The sequence below is a fragment of the Lygodium microphyllum genome, chromosome 18 (assembly GCF_053477565.2).
Source record: "Lygodium microphyllum isolate KBCC chromosome 18, Lygodium_microphyllum_v1.1.10, whole genome shotgun sequence".
Classification (NCBI taxonomy): domain Eukaryota; kingdom Viridiplantae; phylum Streptophyta; class Polypodiopsida; order Schizaeales; family Lygodiaceae; genus Lygodium; species Lygodium microphyllum.
The window spans coordinates 31,731,423-31,753,908 of record NC_141152.1 but is presented as its reverse complement, the minus strand read 5'-3'; the positions used below and the strand labels follow the sequence as shown (position 1 = coordinate 31,753,908).

The window sequence follows — 22,486 nt, the reverse complement described above, 5'->3', positions numbered from 1 at the left end:
AACATTGGTCGGAGTAGAGAATGATGAAGAAAAGTGCTGAAAACACAAAAACAACTTGATGTAGATGATGGAAGCCAATCATCGGTAGCAATGGGAGGCTAGACGACAACTGTAGACTACGTAGTATTTGCTGGGGGTTGGATAGCTAGTGGAAGAGGGTTGATGGCTAAAACTTGCAAGACAAGGATTGGGCTGAATGGTGGGTAGCGTGTCTATATATAGACGTGGAAGGATCCCCCCAAATTAGGGTTTTGCATGTGGGACATAGAAACTATGTAGAATTTCTTCCTGTTTAATAAAATTACTATTTTGGGACAGTTTTAAAGAGCTAATTAGTGGGTAATGAATTTTTTAGCTCAACATCCCGTCTTAGGCCCAAAACGGGAACCAAGAAGGAACTGGAAGAAAAGCTAAAGCCCATTTTTACCCCAAGGCGTCCCACCCCAAAGTAGTTAGGCCCTAGGGCATCGGATAAAGGGTCCACGTTGGCTGCCCAATGGCCTACCAAGACTATAGAGGCGATGGCTATCTTATGAAGCGGGTCTAAGTAGTCACTCTAGAGAGGATAGGGCATCAGACAAAGGATGCTCGTTGGTTGCCCAATGGCCTACCAAGTCCTGCAAAGACGAATGCCACCACATTGGACCCTTTTTCTCTTGTGGGTGAGAATAGATATGGTTTGCGGCCTTTCAAGTAATTGTGCTATGTGGAGAGAATGAAAAGGGATGGTTAGATCCAATATATCACAAAACAAACAAGTTAACCCAACCACTCGAGTGTGTTGATGACTAGGAAAAGGGTGATGAAGGACTAAGGTGGTGGTAAGGTGGTGAAGAACTGTTGGTGGAGAGAGCTCAGGATTCACCCAGGTGTGCTTTGCACAATGAGATATATAGTAGTATGTTGCATGATGAGAATGCATATGTAGTAGGTGCCACTTGGAGAGCGTCCCTTATGGGAAAATTGTTCACTTGTCCGAGTGCCCCTTTACAAAGATGATGAAACCATGCAATAAAAAGGAGAAGGTAGAACAGGGAAGGGAGGTCAATGTTTAAGACAAGTGCCGAATCCTATAGAATACCATGAAAGAACCCCCTCTTAACCCTGAATGTCAATGTTAAAGGAGGAAGAGGAGCCTAATGTCGGTCTTCCTATGGTGCTGAGAACCATGTTGATAGATGAAGATGAGGATGAAGCACCTTGACCAGAAGAGCAAGGTATAAGTCACTGCCATGATAGCATCAAGAGAGATACTGCACGATCCAGCTTGGGAGGGAAAGCCTCCATGTTGGTGGAAGATAAATCTTTTGGGAAGATAAATCCCTTGACCTCCCTCTCGTTGATTGTTGTCAGCATCCAGTGAGCCGCTGCCACCTGTGACAGACGTCCCCTCCTTTCTTCCATTTCGACGTTTGCTACCTCTTCTGCTCCGCCACCAGTGCCTATAAATAGTGCCAGCCAAAGTAATCGATCCCCCCCCGCCCCCCTTGCTGCTCCCTCTATCTGCAGCAACATTCCCCCTTGGTAGCATAGTAGCTAGCTTGGTAGGTCCTCAGTAGCAGGGACGTGCAATGGAAACCTCTTGTCAGACGCCGCTATTCTGCGAGTGCCCCCCCAGTCAAACACCTTGCGCGTCATCCTTTCTGAGGAACAACTCTTAGAGTTGGAACTGAAAGAAACAATAATCTTTGGTCAGGTCGTAGGACACTCTCCATCTAGGGCCCAGCTTCGAGATTGGCTTCACTCCACACTACACATTGGCATAGCGCAAATCGTGGAGCCAGCTCTCATGGGTCAAGGGATCTTCATGATTCGACTCACCTTCGCGAATGGAGCCGGTGAGCTAGTGGATAGCTCACCTTATGTCTCCACAAAAGGGGTCATCTACATGGTTCCTTGGTATAGTGGCTTCATAGTGGAGGAATTCGCACTCCACAATAGGTTTCTTAGACACCTGGTCACCCTTCTATTCCCCAGACTGGCGGTAGAGTATCGTTAGTTAGTGGAGAACTTTGGACGGCTCTTCGACATAGTTCTTCCTGCCTCCTTCATGGATGCAGTGACAGCCACAAGAGTCTTGAAGGTACGGATGGCTGTGAAAGATACAAAGAAAAGTTTCTGGAGATTGAGGCAAGGAGACACTTTTTAGGCAGCAGGTTATTATGACAGGGCAGCTTGGTCAGTGCCTGCGATGCCATGACTTTGGGCATTAGGCAGCGGATTGCACGCGGTTCGGAGCCAAGGCGGCTCAGTTGGTAGACCCACAGGTGGATGCTGACGGTTTTACACAGGTCTAGTGACCATAGAGAGGGAGATGGAAGGGGGGCCTCCAGTCAGCCCCTCAGACACAACCATGACAACAGAGAGCAAGAGGGCGGGCGATGCCCCCCAGGAAGAGAACCTCGCAACGCCCCCCCGCTCGTCCCACCCAGCAGGATCACAAGCCTCCACCCCCACCACCCACTGAGGCGTCACAGGCTACCCCACCCGAGATCCCTTAGCTCCCATACCCACCCCCTCCTCATGAATCGCCCCTCAACCCTATCCCATAGCCCTCCCCTTCTAGGCCCACCAGCCCCCCCTCACACCCACCTCATGCTTTCGATCACCCCACCATCCCCCAATCTTCCTTTTCCCCACCATCTCCCCCGTCGATCAGCCCCCCTGATCCTCACCCAATACATGTGACTCCCTCCCCACCCATCCCCCCCCTTCCCACAGGGGGTGACGAGCCTCACACGCCCATATCCTCTCCTCACCAACAGCTAGCCCCCCCACCCCCCCTACATATCCACTAGCTCATTTGGTCTAGCCGCCCGTCACACTTTCCCTCGACAGGCGTAATTGCTCCCACAGGAGTCTTTCTGCAGTGGTCCGTGGTCCTATTTGAGAGTCCAGGAGCGGAGAGAGTTTCCACTACCGCTGGAGGTAGGCATCTTTGTGGTCTGCAAGTCAAGGAGCAGCAAGGTCCATTTACTAGCACCATCGGATGGACCAAACTATGCTTTCTTCTTTCAAACCTCTCATTTGGGAGACTGGATGATGACACAGATAGAGGAGGAAGTGAGGAGTTAGGCCGACCACATCTCCCAGTGGATGGGTGGAGGGCTAGCACTATTCTCCCAGTAATGGCTAGGATGTATGATGGACATTCACTGGTGGGCTGGAGCTGAGGTCCCTCATCTGAGCATCATTTTTTGAGCCCCTACCCAATGGAGCTCACCAATGGATGTGATCGAGTGGCCCCTCGCATAGGCTGCCTGCTTCTACCAATGCATAGTCACGCCTCTTAGCTTGGTTGATAGACGCCCTGGTGGTACCACTTGGAGCATCTATTACTCCCATGGTCTGCCCGAGAGCCATCATGGGGGAATGAAGTTCACCCTCCAGGCCTGCGGCAAAGCGCATTTGCATGCCCCATAGCTCTTCTTCTTCATTAGCAGCCAAACAGATGTCTGTTTTGTCAGTCATAGGCTTCCCCATGAGTTTACACCTAGCATCTTGGAATGTGAACAGCCTCCACTACAATGGGGCACATGGTTTCAAGAAATTGATTATTCGGCAAGAGCTCTAGCCTGCCCTTGCCGCGGACACGGATCAACATATTACTTCTTCGAGAGCACACGCTCACCCCTGCCTAGGCCCATCGGGTAGGAAAGGTACTTCCAAGCAGCTCACATACCTATTGGGAGTACTCCAGTGGTGCCCATGGTAGGAGTGGAGGCGTATGCACCTCTATAGGCCTGAGCCTTACCGCCTGTGTGCGAGACCATGAGACTATTGTGGCAAGGAGGATCCTATGGATCAGACTAGACTTAGGGGACTTATGCCTTGGATTCCTCAATGTATATGCTCCTACGGAGGTTAGGGCACGCAATAAGTTTTGGATGGAGATTGTAGCAGGACTTCCAGAGGTGGACTCTTAGATTGTTGGAGGAGACTTCAACCTAGAAGCCTTACAGGACTAGCAGGGTAGAGGCAGAGATTATCAAGGTATGGCTGGGGAGGAGTACGAGGCATGGGAAGTGTTCCTCCTCACAGTAGGAGCACATGATACTTGGCGGGACCCAACTTTTCACAGGAGGGAGAGGTCGTTGGACTTCTCTTGGGGATACAGGCGGCTGGGCGGAGCTCTGTTGGGACGATTGGACCGGTTCTATGTGGGAGAGTGGGGGTGCTCTCGAGGAGGCCAGTTAGGTCAGTTGGTTGGTACCACCCTGTCTGATCTGCCTGGTTCTCCTCACACTTGATGCTCTCGTTTCAGCCCTTGGCATGCGATCCTGTCGGATCCCTGACTCGATCTATAGGAGGGAGGAGGTGAGGAGACAGATTAAGCAGCTCTGGACTAGGGAGTGGGACATGAGGGACTGGATCGTAGAGGAGGTTGCAGAAGTCTTAGCCGAGTCGAGTAGGATCTACTAGGAGGTAGCTCTATAGGAGGCCAGACAATAGAGCTGGGAGGAGGAGAGAGCACTCCGGTGAGACCTAGCAGCTACTCAGAGACTACTCTAGGAGGCACCAGGGGATCCTACTCTCCACATGCAGGAGTTGCGTACACGGGCAGCCCTCACTGGTGTTGAGGACACGCGCTCGGAGTTTTCCTTCCGTACCTCAACAGCCTTTTGGGCGCGGAAGGGGGACACGATGTGTAGGGAGTTTTTTTAGGTGCATCAGCCTTGCACCTCAGGAGATCAGATTCACAGCCTCTGTGATCAGTACGTGAGGATTTGCTCTAGCCCAGACAAGGTGATGGAGATTGCCTCAGATTACTATAGATAGCTTTTTCAATAGGTGGCAGTCTCAGCCAGAGTACAACGTGGTAGACAGCAGGTCTGGGATTGCATTCCGTCCTCGTCACAGAGGAGATGGGATGCTCCCTCCTAGACTCCTTCACAGAGAAGAATTAGTAGAGGCCTTCCATGCACAGAATGGGCAGAAATGCCTGGGTGAGGATGGTTTTTCTAAGGCCTTCTTCACTAACTACTAGGAGGTGGTGAAGGACCCCCTACTTCTAGCCGTTCAAGAGATTTTCAGGTCAGGACAGATGCCAGGGAGTCTATCAGCAGGTCTTGTCAGTCTCCTCCCCAAAGGGGCAGACCTGTTGGAGCTGTCCTAGTTGAGATCGATCGCCTTGTTGTCAGTGGCCTGTAAGGCACTAGCCAAGATGATCGGTAGTCGATTCCACTCCTTGCTTCCAGACATCATTCATGACACACAAACAGGTTTTGTCCAGGATAGGAGTGTTAAAAATCGTGGATCTAGAGCATGGCAGATGTTATGGCGGGTGGAAGATGAGGACCAAACTCATGATGACATAGACAAGTAGAGACAAACTGTTACACAAGTGAATTGGGTTCCAAGATAGCAGCTTGGACTCATTAACACAATCTTGTGTAGGACTGACAAAGTCAAGACACTTAACTAAAAGTACAAAGCATCATGACATTGTATTCATTCCATATGAAAGTCATAGTCAAGTACAATGCTTTATGAAAGTTGGGGTGTTCCACTCTCCTCACTGTGCATATGGAATTCAGTACAACTCTTCTTGGAGCATACATCATTTGTCTATTTCTCAACACCCCCCTTAAATGATGAGTCCCTACACTTGCTGGCTTTTGCCCCCCCTATATGATAACATGGCCCGGGAGACTAGCTCATAGGCTAGTAGCGGAAGTATCTTCTTCTTCTTTTTCATTCATGAATTGACCTTAGTGGTGGTCATTCTACATTTGCTGCGCTCTTTTCTTGTGAAAACATTCACTGGCAATATGGCCAGTCTTACCACAATAATGACATGTCATTTGACTTCTGTTGTTGGTGTTGAATCCTCGACCTCTTCCCTTGGGTCCAGTAGCTCCTTTGGTGTATAAGAGATTTTCCCTTCTTGAGCTGGTCTCTTTTACATCTTTGCTTTTAAATTTGCTTTCTCCATCAAGCAGTGAGTGCTCAATATATTTGAGCAAGAGACTGGAAACATTACTTAGTGTTGAAACAAGGTTCTCATATGGTTCATGATTAACATTGGCAAGTAGCATTGCTATTGCCTCATCCTCATCAATGTTCTTTTTAAGAGTTGCTACCTGAGTTTTAAGGCTCTTAAACTTATTGATGTGTATAGTCATAGATGAATTGTCTTTTACATCCAACTTATAAAACTGCATAAGTAATTTTACCTTTGAGTTCTTTGCTTGTGTACCAAAGATTTTGTCAAGTTCTTCCCATGCCTTCTTTGCATCCCTAATGTCGAAGATGTGATGTAATACACCATCTGATAGACCCCATGCAATAATACCTAGAGCTTTGTTGTTCATCTTCTTCCATGCCTTTGTTTTAGGCTGGTCTTCTGCTGTATCTTCTTTCTTGTCATCTGCATCTTCTTCCTCATCTTCAAACAAGTCCCACAAGTCTTTCCGTATAAGGTGGTACATGGTCTTCTCCTTCTAGGCACGAAAGCCTTCATCATTAAACTTTGCTATCTGTTCCACTTCAGTCATCTTAGTAGGAGGTCTTACTACGAGAACTCTCGAGCAGTGTCTATCCTTTTACAAGAAGATTGAGATTTACACGGGATTTTATCAATGTGGCTTTAAATCATCACATAGACTGAGAATAATCTTTGAAGCATGAATTAGAAGGTGAATTACTTCTTGAATGCACTAACAAGCACAAGTGATAGGGTAGTGTCAAATCCCACTATGTAGTATCAAAAGATACTATGGTTTTGAAGATGATGATTCTTGTTGCTTGATGGTTGATGTTACCCCTTCAACTTTGATTTCTCCAAATCTTCCAAAAGCTTGATGATTGGTTGATGAAGTATTTGCTAAACACCGAGTGATTACTCAGTTCAGAGTGATAGGAGCTTGAGTGTGCCAAGCGGAGCGAGAAAATGAAGAAAATTGAAGCTTTAAGTAATCTTGGCTATGGCTTCCTGGATTAGGGTTTTGACCCAGGCCTGGTTTTTCACTGATTCCAGGAGCTACAGTGGATCATTTTCAAAATTTTTACATGGAAATGAAGCTCTCTTTATGCTCTATAAAAGCCCTATGATCAATGCCTAGATCGCTGCAAAATCGTCACTCGTAGAGCACATAAACGCAGGCATGCGCAATTTCGGACAGAACTGACAATTTTTGGTAATGTTGCGTTGAATGATGAGCAATGTCAGGCTTTGAGTCTATGGGAGGGAGCGCCTTGATGTTAGAAGGATATTCTTAGAAGGAAACTTGTAAAGATATTGCCTCTAGTGAGAGATCCAAGTCCTCCATGAAGGGTATGTCCCGCAGGCCACAGATTGAGTTTATGGCAGCAACTGACAGAAGTGACAATGCTGAGCTCTAGATAGGGCAATGTCAAGCTCTTATGTGATGCAGAGAAGCCTTGGGAGTCAATGAATAAATCTTTAGAAGGGAGCTTGGAGAGATATGCCCTGTAGAGAAAGTTATAAAAGCTTGAAAGAAGATAGGTGCAGACCTGGCTATGGCTGCCAAGGTGGAGCAAGTGGAGATGAGTTGAGAAATAAGCTCGTTGAGCTGACTTGAGGTTTAAGAGGGACTGAGAGAGCAGAGAAGGGAGTCATGCCATGCTCGATTGGGCTCTGATACCATGTTAAAAATCGTGGATCTAGAGCATGGCAGATGCTATGGCGGGTGGAAGATAAGGACCAAACTCATGATGACATAGACAAGTAGAGACAAACTGTTACACAAGTGAATTAGGTTCCAAGATGGCAGCTTGGACTCATAAACACAATCTTGTGTAGAACTAACAAAGTCAAGACACTTAACTGAAAGTACAAAGCATCATGACATTGTATTCATTCCATATGAAAGTGATAGTCAAGTACAATGCTTTATAGAAGTTGGGTTGTTTCACTCTCCTCACTGTGCATATGGAATTCCGTACAGCTCTTCCTAGAGCATAAATCATTTGTCTATTTCTCAACAAGGAGCATCCTAGACAACGCCTTTACTTTCTTTGAGGTAACCAAGTGGGATCAACACTGTGGTTAGGGATTGGCTGTGCTCCTGGATTTCGAGAAGGCCTACTACAAGGTTGACTGGGACTTCTTAGAGGGCACTTTGGCGAGGTTGGGCTTTCCCTAGGCCTGGATGTGTGGGGTTTCTGCTCTTTACAGATTGACCATTAGCAGGGTTCTCATAGGTGGCAAGAGGGGGGAGGAGTTTCGGTTGGAGAGATTTGTCCGGTAGGGCTGTCCTCTTGCCCCGTATTTGTTCTTAATCTTTGCAGAGGTGATGTCCTACTTCCTCTGCTCATGTGTGAACGGTCTATGTGGCCTTCGACTTTCGGTGAGGGAGGAGACAGAGCTGCTAGACTCAGAGTATGCAGATGATACCGCTCTTTATGTAGAGAATGATGAGCTGATGCTGGAGAGAGTGAGACTAGCTCTGGAGGTATTTGCACTGTAGTTGGAGTGAAAATCAACTGGCAAAAGTCGGTTGGTTTTCTTATAGACTCAGACTCTAGCACGGAGTGGGGCATCCACTTGGGGTTCAAATGGGTGTGCAGGGGACAGACTGTCAAGTATCTAGGGTTCTAGGTGGGACTCGATATCATCCTGGCCCAGCAAATTCTTCTAGTTCTTGACTCGATTAGGTGGAAGCTGACCTACTGGAGCATTGTCCGCCTTTCCTTAGCGAGCCGAGCCCTTGTGGTCAACCAAGTCCTCCTATTGATGGCTTGGTACATAGTCTCTTGTTGGTGCTTCTTGTCCTATGTGGCTCAGCTTTGCCGCCTAGTCCGGAATTTTCTCTGGACGGTTCCAGGGATTCCCGAGCCAAGGTGGTGCGGGCAACCATCATCCGGCATTGGTCTAAGGGTGGGCTTGGGATCATTGACCCAAAGTTCCAAAGCTTGGCCCTTTTGGGCAAGTTAGTGGTCCATGGTCTCACACCAGGAGGGTAGACCTGAAAGGTCCTTTTGTAGGAGGGTCTCCAGGAGTGCAAACTGAGGCTTGGTGGTGGTTGGAGGCATTCGCCTGTGGCAGAGCCTTCGCAAGGCCCTAGTTCAGAGGCCCCTAGGATGCCAAGAGGAGATAAACGGCCAGCCGATGGGCTGGAACCCCCAGGTTAGAGATCGAGATGGGATACAAATTTGTGAGTGTCCCCATATCCAGTGGGCTGGATGGGAGGCTGGCCATGCTTATACTATTAGGATGTGGTGGGAGGTGTACAAGATGGCGGATTAGGAGGTTTTGTAGCGGGCATCAGGTTGTCAGCGAGGAGCTGAGGTGAGGAGGAGGGAGATTAACTTAGCGATCCCTCAAGAGTTGCTTGACCCCCAATCCAAGAGCCGATGGAGTCTGGTGAGGTGTGGGCTGCTAGATTCTCACCAACAGGTATCACCTTACAGGTGATAGGTAGAGTGGGCAATGCCCCCTACGGGATTTTCTTCACCATGCAGGATGGGGGGGCGTTTGGTTCTTGATAGAGGGCAGCAGGATGAGGAGATTGTTGTCCTCCCTTGGAGGAGGATTCGTGTGGTTGGTCTCCAGGGGAAGACCTGGCGTCTGGACCCTTATGTGCCCTGGGAGGAGTTCAGGGAGTGGCTCCTTTGGATATGGGAGAGCAGGCCACTTGATGAGCTAGAGTGGGACCTTGGAGAGTGGCTATGGCCGGCCATTGTGGTTGCCAAGAAGCCATTGAGGTTCTTGGAGTACACAGCAAGGATTGGTAGACATGTACTTGTGTAGGAGGACATGGATTGGTGCCTTTGCGTAGCAAATACTGGGCGGAGCACAGTATTACGGATGCCTTCCATCGGACGTTTTGGCGCCGCCTAGTGGGACAGCTGGCGGCGGAGGAGGGTGTCGTATTTCCTTGGCTTTTGGCACATGGGGGTCTAGCGGTTGGCTGGCCCAGATGCAACAGGATGGAGGTTGTAAGCGTTGCCCACAGCAGCACTCGGAAACCCTAAAGCACTACCTCTAGTCCTGCGAGGCGGCATAGCTCATGTGGAGAGTCACCTGCCGTATTCTCCGCCGTGTGGCACCTAGCCTTGGATGTATCTGGTGGGGGGATTTTTGCTGGCAGGCAGTCAGCTAAGGCCGTCACCTTTTGTATGAGGCCGGGATGCAGGGGACAATTTTTATCATTGAGGTTGGCCTCTCAGTACAGGCGACTTTGGCAGAGCTTTGGACTTCCATCATCCACTCCCTCCACAACCGGTGGGACCAGGTGCAAGAGTCTCGAGCTCGTTAGGAGCTCCGTCTTCACTTTCTGCGCACTTGGGGCGGCCATGACCTATTTTTCATAATGCAGGCAGGCAGCCCCAGATGGCGACACACCCCCCCTCCATGGCTTCTTTCCCCCATCCTCCCTAGACCACCTTGAGAGGCTTGTATACATGATGGATTTGTGATTTGCATCAGCTCCAGCTAGTCTGTTGAGCATGAGCACTCCGTTGTAATCAACCTTTTGAATAATATAATTAGGTACATTTTACTTGCAAAAAAAAAAAAAGAAAGGAACGGTGTGCATCCCATGTCTCCAGCCCAGTAAGGACTGATGCAAACTTGCCTGTAAGAGAGATCAAAATCTGCAAGATAGAGGTCATCAGTGAGATGCTCCAAAGGAAAATAAAAGAGAAAAGTAAAGCTAAATTAAGAAACAATGCAATGTGTGTATATGTATGAGTGAATGCAACTGAAGATTGAAGAAGTAAAAACTAAAGATAGAGCCACCATCATGTACATCCACAGGTTCCTTCGCAGATTTTATGTGTAAGATCCTTTTTTATAGAAGGGAGCATCGGTGGAATCACTGCATTGATCGGATCAATGATTGGTCAATTACTTCTATTTTCAGCCATACTTTACTCCCCTTTGTATCTAGTGATATTGAAGCCGGGATAACAACATAACAAGGAAACTTGATTTTTGGCCACCGTAACCTAAAAGTGATATTGATTAGCTTATGATCTTGTTAGCAGACAATGCTTGATGAATAGCAAAAATAACAAAATATTTTACAAGCACATTTTTTTTACAAACCATCATAAATATCACAAACATCGCTTGGAATAAAAGACCAAACAAGAATAAGGGAAAGCAAAATTGTCTTAAGACATTTTATCATGTAACAATTAAACTTTGGTCACAAGTTTGCAGATAGTTAGTGTATGGATTCGTTTTATATACCGTTTCATTAAGGTGGTACATAAGTCTAAACCATTACTATATCCATCAGTAGGTCTTTGCCTATGAAACACCTGACGAGGTGGAGAAGTGGTTCTACATGAAGGTGCAAAGGATGACCTAGTAATGGATTTAAAAAGTGCAATGGGTGGGGAGCTAGTAGATCAATCAGCTAATCCTTCGGGAGTATTGAAAGAGAGAGGCTGCTGAGGTTGTCCGCATGCCACATGTCTAGTAGCTGTTGGGGCAGATCGAGCAGATGGGGCAGCAATGAGAGGCATAGCTCAACTGAATTGTCTTGTAGGAGTGGAGGTAGTCGCAATGGTTTGTTGGGGTTTCTTAGGAGGAAGACCTTGGGCCTTAGTATGACACTCCTCGTCCACATGGCCCGATCCTTGGTAGTGTGTGCAAAACCTATTTTTCTTAGGGAGTTGTTGCTAGTTGGGTTTTGTTTCTTTGCTTCCGTCAGAGGAAGGGATTTCACCCTTGTTTTGGCTTGCCTTAACATCTAGTGAGTTCTTGCTATCGCCGGTTTTCCTATGTGAAGAAGAGACGTGTATCATTTTTTGCACCCGATGTTAAAGACGAGCACTCGGAGGGTCTTGATTGTATCATTTGGAGACTTGATTGGATGTTGAAGGGCTCCAGCGTGAAAAGCCCTGAATTTCATTGGGCAGATGGCAAGAAATTTCCATTAAAAATCGAAATTCCCAAAGTCATGTGAAGAGCCCCTAAACTATGAGAGAGTTTTAAAATTTTGATTAAATAAGGTTTGAAGTCTTAATTAGACCTTATCTCTGGGGTTGTAGATGTCGAAGGCTGATGTGACGTGGTAGTTTGGACAATTCCTGGCAGAAGCGATGGGAACAGGCGAAACACGTGTTTACAGGTGGCAAGCTGGGCGCTGTGCAGCTTGCCGGTCAATGTGGCAGACAGATACGTGTAGGTCCACTGGTGTGACGGGTCAAAGCGATAGGTTGGAGATGTGGTCGTAACGGGTGCTGGGTACCATGTCAGGTCAGGTCGGCAAGTCGATGGGCAGTATGGCGTGTAGCAAGGCAGCCGAGGGATCTTCCTCCTTTGGCATGAGGGCTGCACTCAGAATAGGCAAAACCACTACTTCTACCTCTTCTTCAGCTTATTCTTCTTCTTCTTTAGCTGAAGATGGTCCTGCTGGGAAGGATTCTGCACACAGGCTAGAGTACGTAGGTACGCAGTGACAATGTGGCAGAGGATTGGGCAAAGTTAGTGAGGCAGCATGGATGTCTGCTAGTGAAGGCAACAACCACAGTTATTTTCGTGCTCTGATACCACTCTTGGGTATGGAGCTTGCGTATGACCAGCAAGCTATGGCGGATGGAACTCCATGGGGGAAGTTTTCAGATCTTGTGCAGCTGCGTATAAAGATTGTGTTTCACTTCCTACGCTTGTGGGGTTGTTGGCGTGACTGGACTACCTGGAATGCCTTCATTTTTTATTCCCATTCTGGTGTGCAAAGTCGTATTGCTCATTTGAGAGGTCTCCTTCACTGGCAGTTTGATATGGTATAGCCTGCAGGCATTGTCCGTAGGGGCGATTTGGTCTCATGGCATACAGCTGTTTAGTCCATTTGTGGCTCTTGTACTCTTCCAGTAAATAGATACTATTACCCTTTACAAAAGAAGAGTGAGTGAGTGTACAACCTCATCAGTACTACATCGTAAAACATTCAACCAATAAAATTTTGAAACTGTTCTCATTTCAAAACACCATGCACTTTAAGAGAATTTGGGAATTCTTAAGAATGAATGCAGTGGCCTCACCTTTGGCATGCCGATACATGTAATTCAAGCCATGAGCCCCTACCTAAGCACATTAGGTTGATTTTCATGTTCTTGTCATCTTATGGTGTATTTCTGTCTTGCAAATCTAGCTGACTCTCCAAGGTATGCATCCTTTTTCTAGCCAAGCTTCACTCTACTCAGCACAAGGTATGACTACACATACATTCTGATGTGCAGGATCTACCTTCAAACACACTACATGATGGTTTCATGGCATGTTGGTCTACTAGTAGCCCAGCAAACAGAAACAAGGTCATTGCATTTGTCTAAGGATGCATACACGTTTTTGTTTCTCTTTTTAGTCGACTTCTGGGGCAGCCTGGCCATCAGAGTCACTGAACATTCAATAACTCTTACCACCACTGCATGCCTCCTTCTAGGTAATGAGGGAAAAACAAGACACCTTTGTCACCTTCAGGAGCCAGAATCAATTTAAAAAGTCGATGTACAAATGTCGATTGTACAGACACTGTTGCTTTGGTGTGGCCTTCCAAGGAAGTCATCTACCCCTGGAGCCTTTTCTGATGAATAGAAGAGTTCTTTTTGTTGGGAAGAGATTTTAGAAATGCAAAGATTTTCTACGTGCATTTCAAACTTTGTCCAAAAAGTTTGCTTATCCAGTGGTAATGTTGTCTTTCAGGTAAAAATCGACGTGAACTTCCTCTTTCTGGTTATGGGATTGATGGTTTCATCAACAGTTCCTCCGCTCTCATTTATGCTAATATGGCCTGCTGTTTCTAAAGGAGCTGCAATAAGTGGTGCCATTGGGGGGCAGATTTGTGCAATAATTGCTTGGCTTCTTTATGCAAAGGTGAAGTGCACTGGGTTTTCTTTCTTTTTTTCATGCATTCCTGATTGACAAAGAGAATGGAAACTGAGCTTGATGTGAAGTCAAATGTTGGATTGAGGCAGGTTGCATACAATGAGTTGAATGTTGGTGACACACTCCAGAGGCTGGAACCAACTGTGACAGGCAGTGTAGTGTCAATTGTGGCTTCGGCCATTATATGCACTGGTTGGACTCTGATATCCCCTGACAAGACACAGAGTTATGAAAGGTTTGGATGCACAATTCTCTTTGCATGATCAAAAAGCCCACTAACTGCATTAAACTGACTCAAAAGACCTCTTAAATCCAGGTTCCAAGATATTCAGGTGTTGGATGATGTTGTAGTTGAAATTTCAGCTTCTGACAAAGCAGACATGGATAAATCTTTCCGTATGTCAGCGCTTGTCGCTCTGATCTTGACAGTCTTTCTGGTGGTGATATGGCCGTTATTGACATTGCCTGCAGGTGTATTTTCAGAGGTAATCTTTTGTAGCCACAACTAAAAGTAGCTTTGCTTCTATATCTATGCAACCTATCACATTTTTGAACCTTTTTTTCATCCCTGACCTATTCTTTCAGAGGTAATCTTTTGTAACCACAACTAAAAGTAGCTCTGCTTCTATAACTATGCAACCTATCACATTTTTGAACTTATTTTTCATCCCTGACCTGTTCTTTTCCACTTGAAAAGAATGCTATTATCTAACAGATGCTATGTGGGTATGACTCATGAATTGCAGGGTTACTTTGGACTGTGGGTGGTGGTCTCTATCATCTGGGCACTAATTGCCACAGCTGTGTGCACTTTCCTACCCTTGATAGAGTCCAGGCAGATCATAGGTCACGTTTTGAAGCTTCTTCTCTGCCAAAGAAGAACCCGTCTGCAAAAGGGTTCAGAGGTTTCAAAGACACTGAATTAGTCATAGCCCTTGTTGGGGAAATGAAAAAAATCTTTACTGTCATGGAAGCCAACATCCTTCTAAAGAAAATTATTAACCCACAGCTCAGTGTCTTTGAAATGTAAAAATTTATGTATAAAGGAAATTAGTGGGCAGCACAGTGTGCATTGTCGTCACTAGCCCTATAAGGCAAGACAAGGCTATAGCTGTCTATTTCTTTGGCTTAGCAAGGGTGATTATTTCCTTTATTCCTCTTAAAGGAACATTTTTAAAGTAAAAGTGATGTTTGTAGCACCTTGCCCTGGCCCTATGATTACATCACCTTGTTTATTTGAAGGGTATCAAAGTCGAATTTAGGATTTATGCTGTCAATGCAAACCATTGCTTTAAATCCAACAAATGGAGGGTGTGATATTGACTTCTTTAGCAACATTGGCGTGCTGGAGGTACATCCAAATATGGTTAAAACCACTACAATATTGATACATGATAGTGAAGTAGTAGGGAACCTCCAAGATGAGCAGAGTGTTCACCCATGCATTTTGCTAAAACATATCAGGCACATTCATCATGGGCACGCTAAAACATATGCATATCTATGCATCGACAGACATGCTACCACATCTATATGGATTGGACATGTACATATTTATATGGATTGATGGACACAGTAGGAACACATTTATCATGGGCATGCCAATACATTGGTATGGATTGATGAACCCAAACACAACATGATGCAAGTCTAATGAAGCACATATAAGCTAAAACTAAACATCCTTACTAACTTGTTTGACAATTATAGCATGTATGCCTTTGCCTTTCCTTTGAACTTAACAAAGTTAATGTGAAGACCTTGGCATGTGGCCATAACTAGTGTATGATTGTTCAATCCAACGGGGTTCATATCTAATTCTTGTAGATGTGAAATGTTAAGATGAAACCGCTAGTCATGTAGGTCATATTTTAAAAATTCTCTCTCCCTTGTGTGATTGGATATCTCTACCAAAATGCAAGTGTTGGAACCAAGTAACTAGAAAGAAAATCAAGACATTTGCCATGTGGTGGTTGAGTTTCATTTTGGATCATAACAAGCTACATGAATCTTTAGAAAGGCAATATTCCAATTGAATGTGGTAGTTTGCCTTACTATCATTCCTTTACTTGAACATTCTAATTGAAAAGGATAGTTTGCTTCATCGACATTATTTCAATTGCTTCAACATTCTAATTGAATTGGATAGTTTGCTTGACTAGTGTTTTGTTATTGTTCATGAGCTCCTATAAACATTGTAATTAAAGAGATTTTGTCCAAGGGAAAGGGAATGTATAATATAGAATATTGAGGTAATGAAGCCATAATTAGAGGGAGCAGTATCCAAATTGCCATATCCAGTTTTAACATCACTTCATTTCAAAGGTTGATTCATGTGGAATCATGTAAGAAAACAATAATCTCACAAGCATCATTCTCTTTTCCTACACATATTAATATCAACTATGGATTGAAGACAATGGCTTAACACAATAGGTACTTGTAGAAATGGAAATATTGAAGATAGTGGTGAGTCATGATTCAAGAGTTTGTGGATTGAAGAAAAGAGGTAATGAAGCCATAATTAGAGGGAGCAGTATCCAAATTGCCATATCCAGTTTTAACATCACTTCATTTCAAAGGGCGATTCATGTGGAATCATGTAAGAAAACAATAATCTCACAAGCATCATTCTCTTTTTCTACACATATTAACATTAACTATGGACTGAAGACAATAGCTTAACACAATAGGTACTTATAGAAATGGAAATATTGAAGATAGTGGTGAGTCATGATTCAAGAGTTTGTGGATTGAAGAAAGTAGCTTAACACAATAGGTACTTGTAGAAATGGAAATATTGAAGATAGTGGAGTCATGATTCAAGAGTTTGTGGATATTAATGCCCAATGAGGATTATGCTACAAATTAGGAGATTGAAGGTAGGCTCAATGTGAAATGTTTGAATCAAAATATTATATGCAAGGTACACATGCACACGCGTGCACGCACGCATGCGTGTCTACGTACGTGTACATGTACATGTGTTTGTGCAAGATGTTTGGTAAAGAACAATAAGGGTTTTTCAATGTACTCTAGCAAAAGCTTCTACATGTAAGACTCAAATGACTCATGAATATGGTTAAAAATAATGGAGTCGCATGACTTCTTGATTATTGGTAAGTAGTTTGTTGATAAAGGGCTAAGAGTATTGAAAATATAGCATGAATTGTTGGTAGAAACACTTCATTTGAGGTGTTTTGGGGTGGGTTTTGAAATCAAAATCAATGTTGATTGTTGTTAGAAACCCTTGATTCCAAGTGTTTCAAGGGGGGTTTAAGTTGAAATCTCTAACTTTCGAATATCTTGGGTTTTAAAGACCAAATAACTAGCCAACTTGCTAGAAAAACCTCGCAAAACAATGATTAGCTATAAATTCACCCCAAATTTTTGGCTTGATTAGAAACTATTGCTTTTTCACAATCGATGCGACATTGAAGTATGTCTCTAGCAAATAGGAGTTTAGTAGTTGTTACATAGCTTGGCTATGGTAGAGACCTTATTTCTTGTGCTAGATGTGGGGAGCATGAGGAGACCTCTCTAGGATCTGGATAGAGATTGTGCGTACTCTTTGTGGGAGATGGTAGAGAATACAAGGTAGCTTGGAGACTATGAGGAAGAGGAAATATGCTTTCCTCAGGACTTGGGATTTTGGCATCTTTTTCCTCTTCTCCTGACCCACATGGTTTGGCATTATAGACCTCTCAATTAGCTATCCACTCAAGCTTCACAATACATTCCCTTGTTTATAAAACTTCAATTTCATCTTGCCTTGATGCTTAGCAACATTCTAACGAGTAAGATAGAGAAGTGGAGACCAACATTATGCAAATGTATACCAAATTTCTTCCAGAGGGGTCTTACTATTATATACTTCTAAAATGTGTGTTGGTTTTTCTTTTTCCTTGCAAAAAAATTCATAGATAGGAGGGACCCAACAAATTTTCCAATGTAATTTTTTGTCAATAATTTGACATTCTTCATAGAAGCGCTTATGAGAGGGGGTAGCCCTACACACCTTCCTAATTTTTTTCTTGCAACTAATAGTGGAACTTTGGCTTGAGAAACTTGAACCCTAGTGCCTCATAATTAAAATGATGTGCAACCAACTAGTCCAATCATAGGCCTTAGCAACATCCATGTTAATTTTTACATGACTTCTTACCAATATGTAATCAATGATTAGGTGGAGATTCATAACAAAAGTGTGAATGCTGGAATAATAATCTTAGATATGATTTTATTGGAGATAATTAACACTGTGAGGGGCTTCCATTTTCTTGAAACCTTGGAATTAATTTAGGACTTCATTGATCATAGGAGAGAGACAATGCAGTTGGTTGAATTATTTTACAAACATGCAATATCATCAACACGTCTCATTTTCTTGGAAATATCTAGGTTTGCATGATGATCCCATCTTTATACTCTTTAGATAGGCTCACCTAAGAGGAGTCCCACAACATTGGTGTCTTTTCCTACATCACTTGCAATAAGAACTTTGTTGTGCCTTGATAATAACAGAATTTAAATATGTGTTAGTGCATTTTACTACATTCATAATAGTAAAAGAACTACAACAATAACAATAATGATTATATAATCTTAGAATGATTTTGTAGAGGAAAACTATGGTTTTTTTGACATTAGCCTTGTAGAAGGTCAAGGGTCAATACATTTGACAAGGCTTGAGGAATGCTAAGATTAAAGAACTAACCATGGAATTATAATTCATATGTGGATAGACGGGAGATGCTTAATGGCACATGGTCAAGGGACTTTCTTGGTATTGGGATCAACCTTATGTGAAGAATCCTCCACCTTGACATGAGCTTATGCAATGTAGAAGAGAAGCCACTGAGAAATTAATTTTTTGAATACAGTCATCATTCCAACCTCTTGCATACTTTGTCTATTTGTAATGTGGTTGTAGAAATTTTTTGCCCTTCATTATCTTTCAATGCAAAATCCAAGACTTTTTAATATCTTGCAATAAAATGTGTAGGGCTCTGATTCAAAACTAAAAATATACGAAGCATTTTGTTGCATACTTGTGCCAAAGTCTTGATCTCATTGTATTTCGATCTATTTTCCTCAAATATACTTTATGAAATCCCACCAAATTACCCTCAAAATCACATTCGAAGATAATTGGCTTCCTTGATTTTGAAGCAAAGATTTGCTTTAAGACAACATACATCTTCCTCTAAGGTTTTAGGGTTGTTAACGAGCTATGAGTACTATTTTGGGCTATGCATCCAGTAACCAATGTGCTTGGAAACTTGTTCAAAGGTTGTGAAATGCATAAGACTGTGAAGACATGACCAACAATTTCCATGAAGAGGAGGATGGTGGTATTAGCGCACTAGTGATAATGATTAGAAAAAATGTGCTAGAGGTTTAGAGGAAGCATGAGCTTAGAACATACCTAAGGACATGTGTTTTGATATTGGATGATGGGTTGAAGGCTCATGGTAGGTCCCACCATGGAATGATGGAATCTAGAGGTACCTAAGATTAAGAATAACAAATCATTGATGAGTACACAATTGGTGCATTAGCTTTTTGTGAGATAAACAACAAAATATATTCTACGGAGGTTTATTATGAAGTTCAATGCCATGTAAAACATTAGGCCAAAAAATGCTTCAAAAACGGCACTTGTAAGAAAATGATTAAGTTGCTAATTAGTTGAGATTTTAGAAGAATGAAATACCAAATTTGGTTGCTTAGATGTGGTTAATGAGAGAATATTGAATTCATTGAAGAGCTCATCCATTAATTGTCCCTCATCATTAATTTATGTTAGGGTCACCTTTTCGGCTGTTTTTGTCTTGGAACTTGGGAGAATTTGTAATTTCAAGAAATGTCAACCTATATTGCATTTGTCTACTCCTGCGTCTTCTTTTCACACACTCTTTCTCCATTCTCTTTCGCCATTCTCTTCTTTGTGCTCACTTTCTTATCACTGTGAGATTCATTTGTCTCGTTGATTTGCTAAAATGTTTAGCAATACCTTTGCAAAAGTAATATAGATGCAAATATATGCAAGTGCAAACTTACCATCCAACTAGATCCAATTTATTCATATTGGAGAAGTATACATCGTCGAGTGCTAACAGATGAGATGGAGGCCAATAAATTGCGAATTCAAGGAAAGAAACATATAGATTTGTGGGTGGATGGAAACATTTATCCCAAGGATCCTTCAGCAAGTAAGCCTCCTAAATTTTTTAATATTCATGACTATGTGAGATATGTAGGGGAAGGTTATAATGGGATGCTTGGCCATTGTAAAAGGTTATACTCTACATCTTATACATACATGGGTCAAATGAATGAAATGAGAAAAGCACAAACAAGCATTTTTGAGCTTACAAATAAGATTGACGTTCTAGAAAATGCTAATAAGTCATTACAAGGCAAGCTAGTATACTTAAAGAAAACTCCAATAGGATTCAGAGAGAGAAAGAGACCATTAAAAAATATAACTAGCTTGTGTGAGAGAGTAAAGAAAAGAAGATTGAATCTTGCAAAGAAACATGACTCTAACATGTCAAGCATTAATATTCGAGAGAGTAAGGAGAGAATCGGTCATTTAAAAGAGACCATGAATAAGAATGATATTTTGAGGATTTTTTAAGTCACCTCAGAATATGGATTTGAGAGGCCCAACTCTCAAAGAATTGGTCAAGGACTTAAAGGACACAGTAAAACCAAACGGAATTATAGAGACATGTGATATTATGGGCATTAATTGAAAAGGTTATCGTGCTATCTTAAGATTATGGTTTAAAAATCTAAAATGCAATAGAATAACTGCATTTGGGTTGCCTCGAGCCCTTATAGTATCGATTGCAAGGACTGCCATAAATTGTAAGATTCCACAAGTTTTTGGGGAATACATTCATATTGAAGCGGCTATGCCATATGAAAAGACCAAAAGAAAATCTAGTTTTGAATCTAACAATATATGGGTTGATCTAAGAAGAGTGTAGATTGCAACGGTTCACATGTATAGACTCAGATTAGAGGAATGTCACGGTGTTTTGAAGTTTTCTTTGAAGTTAGATGAAGCACATATTCAAAAGGGACAAAAGATGGAAAGAGTCACCATTTGCATCATAAACAGGGTATTGGAATACATCAATGGTGGGGGTCAAGCACCAGTGCATAAGTTCCAGTCTCAGATGGAGATTTGGTGGCATGGTGTAGGCTTAGGTACCAATTGAGAATCATCAAACACTGAAATGGTTATTCACTCATACAGGTATTCCAAACATTATTAAGTCTCAAAGTGAAGGAGAAATGTTGGTTGTTGAATGGTTGTTGATGGGGTTGGTAATTTTAATGTGGAATGGCACATGAGCGCTGACTTGAAAAATATCAAATGTATGCTTGGAATATGTAATGGGGCAAATGTAAAATATCCGTGTATTTATTGCATGAAAAGTGTTGGGTCTAAATATTGGAGCAACTTGCACCCTGCAAGAAGAGCCCCAACTAGAGACTCTATAGATCTGAGTAAAAATAAAAACAAGGAAGATATAGGGGATCCATTTCTTTCAATTCCTCTTAAAAATGTTCATATATGTACTTTGCATGCAACGATTAGAATTATTGATAAACTTCTCAGGTTACATCTCGACTATGCATACTCAATTAAGCCTTTGTCTTTATTGGATGAGTGCATTGACAAATGTGAGGCATTACTCTCCAAAATGGGTTTTCATGGAGGTCAAGTTCACTTAAAAAAAGATCCAACACTTTAAGAAAAAACAAGAGGTGTCTTGGCTGATGTCTCAATGGGAGGCTCAAAAGCTAGACGTTTTTTAGGAAACCATATAGAAAAACAAGTGAGCATTACTTGGGAGCATTGGAGAGAGCTGTGTGGGATAATGACAAATGTTGCAAGCACACCACGACTTGCATTTCTAAGGATGGAGGTTTGGAGACACCTCAATGTCTTCTTAAAGCTCCTCAAGCAACAAACGAAAACCTACACGTATCTAGAAGAGTTTAAATATTCGATTACAAATCTTGTTCAAGAAATAAAGGAGGCATGGGGATAAAAGGATATCACATTTTATTTGGTAAGAGAGAATATTTAATCAAAGCTTTCTTCGATAAAATTTCCAATGGCATAGAATGATCGTTACCCTTTTGAATTTGGAGCATATCCTTCATATCCATGGGCCTTACTTTGTAGAGGAGCAAGGTCCCCTAGTAACTTATAGCGGCCAAGGCATGGAAAAATCTCACAATCAAGCACGTACAAGTTTTTTTCAAAGCACAAGACATGGAGGAGGAGTTGCAAAAAGCAATGCTCTTGAGGAGCTATTCAATTGGTTTTTTTATGACAGCTTCAAAGAATGAATACTAAAGATGACAATAAAACTTGCGATTCATAATATTTTTCAAGAGTACAAAGCTAGCTCTCAAGAGCCTTTACATCATCCTCCCCCTCCATGATATTTCCTCTATAATACATAAATTTTCTTCTCCTGTAGCCAACTATTGATTTTATATTAGTTTGGTTTGCTGCCCAAAGCATAAGATGAGAGGGCTAGAAAGCATCTTGCTCTAGAAGCAGAGAAACCACGACCATAACAAAAAATCCTAATTGCTGCAATCTTCTCTAAAAACATCACCTTGTGTGCATTGTATTGTAACCCCCCAATT

General features: G+C 43.0%; 2 protein-coding genes across 2 annotated transcripts in view; both read left to right on the top strand.

Moving 5' to 3' along the window:
- The window catches only part of LOC148020724 (urea-proton symporter DUR3-like), a 47,793-nt gene extending 32,318 nt beyond the window's left edge, over positions 1–15,475 (top strand). The window contains exons 12-15 of the mRNA XM_087698548.1: positions 13,622–13,792; positions 13,894–14,039; positions 14,121–14,289; positions 14,551–15,475. Of these exons, the coding sequence (XP_087554674.1) occupies positions 13,622–13,792; positions 13,894–14,039; positions 14,121–14,289; positions 14,551–14,730 (666 nt within the window). The 3' untranslated portion in view covers positions 14,731–15,475. The remainder of the gene's footprint in view (positions 1–13,621; positions 13,793–13,893; positions 14,040–14,120; positions 14,290–14,550) is intronic.
- Positions 8,930–13,626, top strand: LOC148020725 (uncharacterized). The gene is made up of 3 exons (XM_087698549.1): positions 8,930–12,702; positions 13,159–13,233; positions 13,362–13,626. The coding sequence occupies exons 1-3, from the start codon at positions 12,421–12,423 to the stop codon at positions 13,542–13,544; spliced, it is 540 nt and encodes a 179-aa protein (XP_087554675.1). The 5' UTR covers positions 8,930–12,420; the 3' UTR covers positions 13,545–13,626.
- Positions 15,476–22,486: the final 7,011 nt, after the last annotated feature.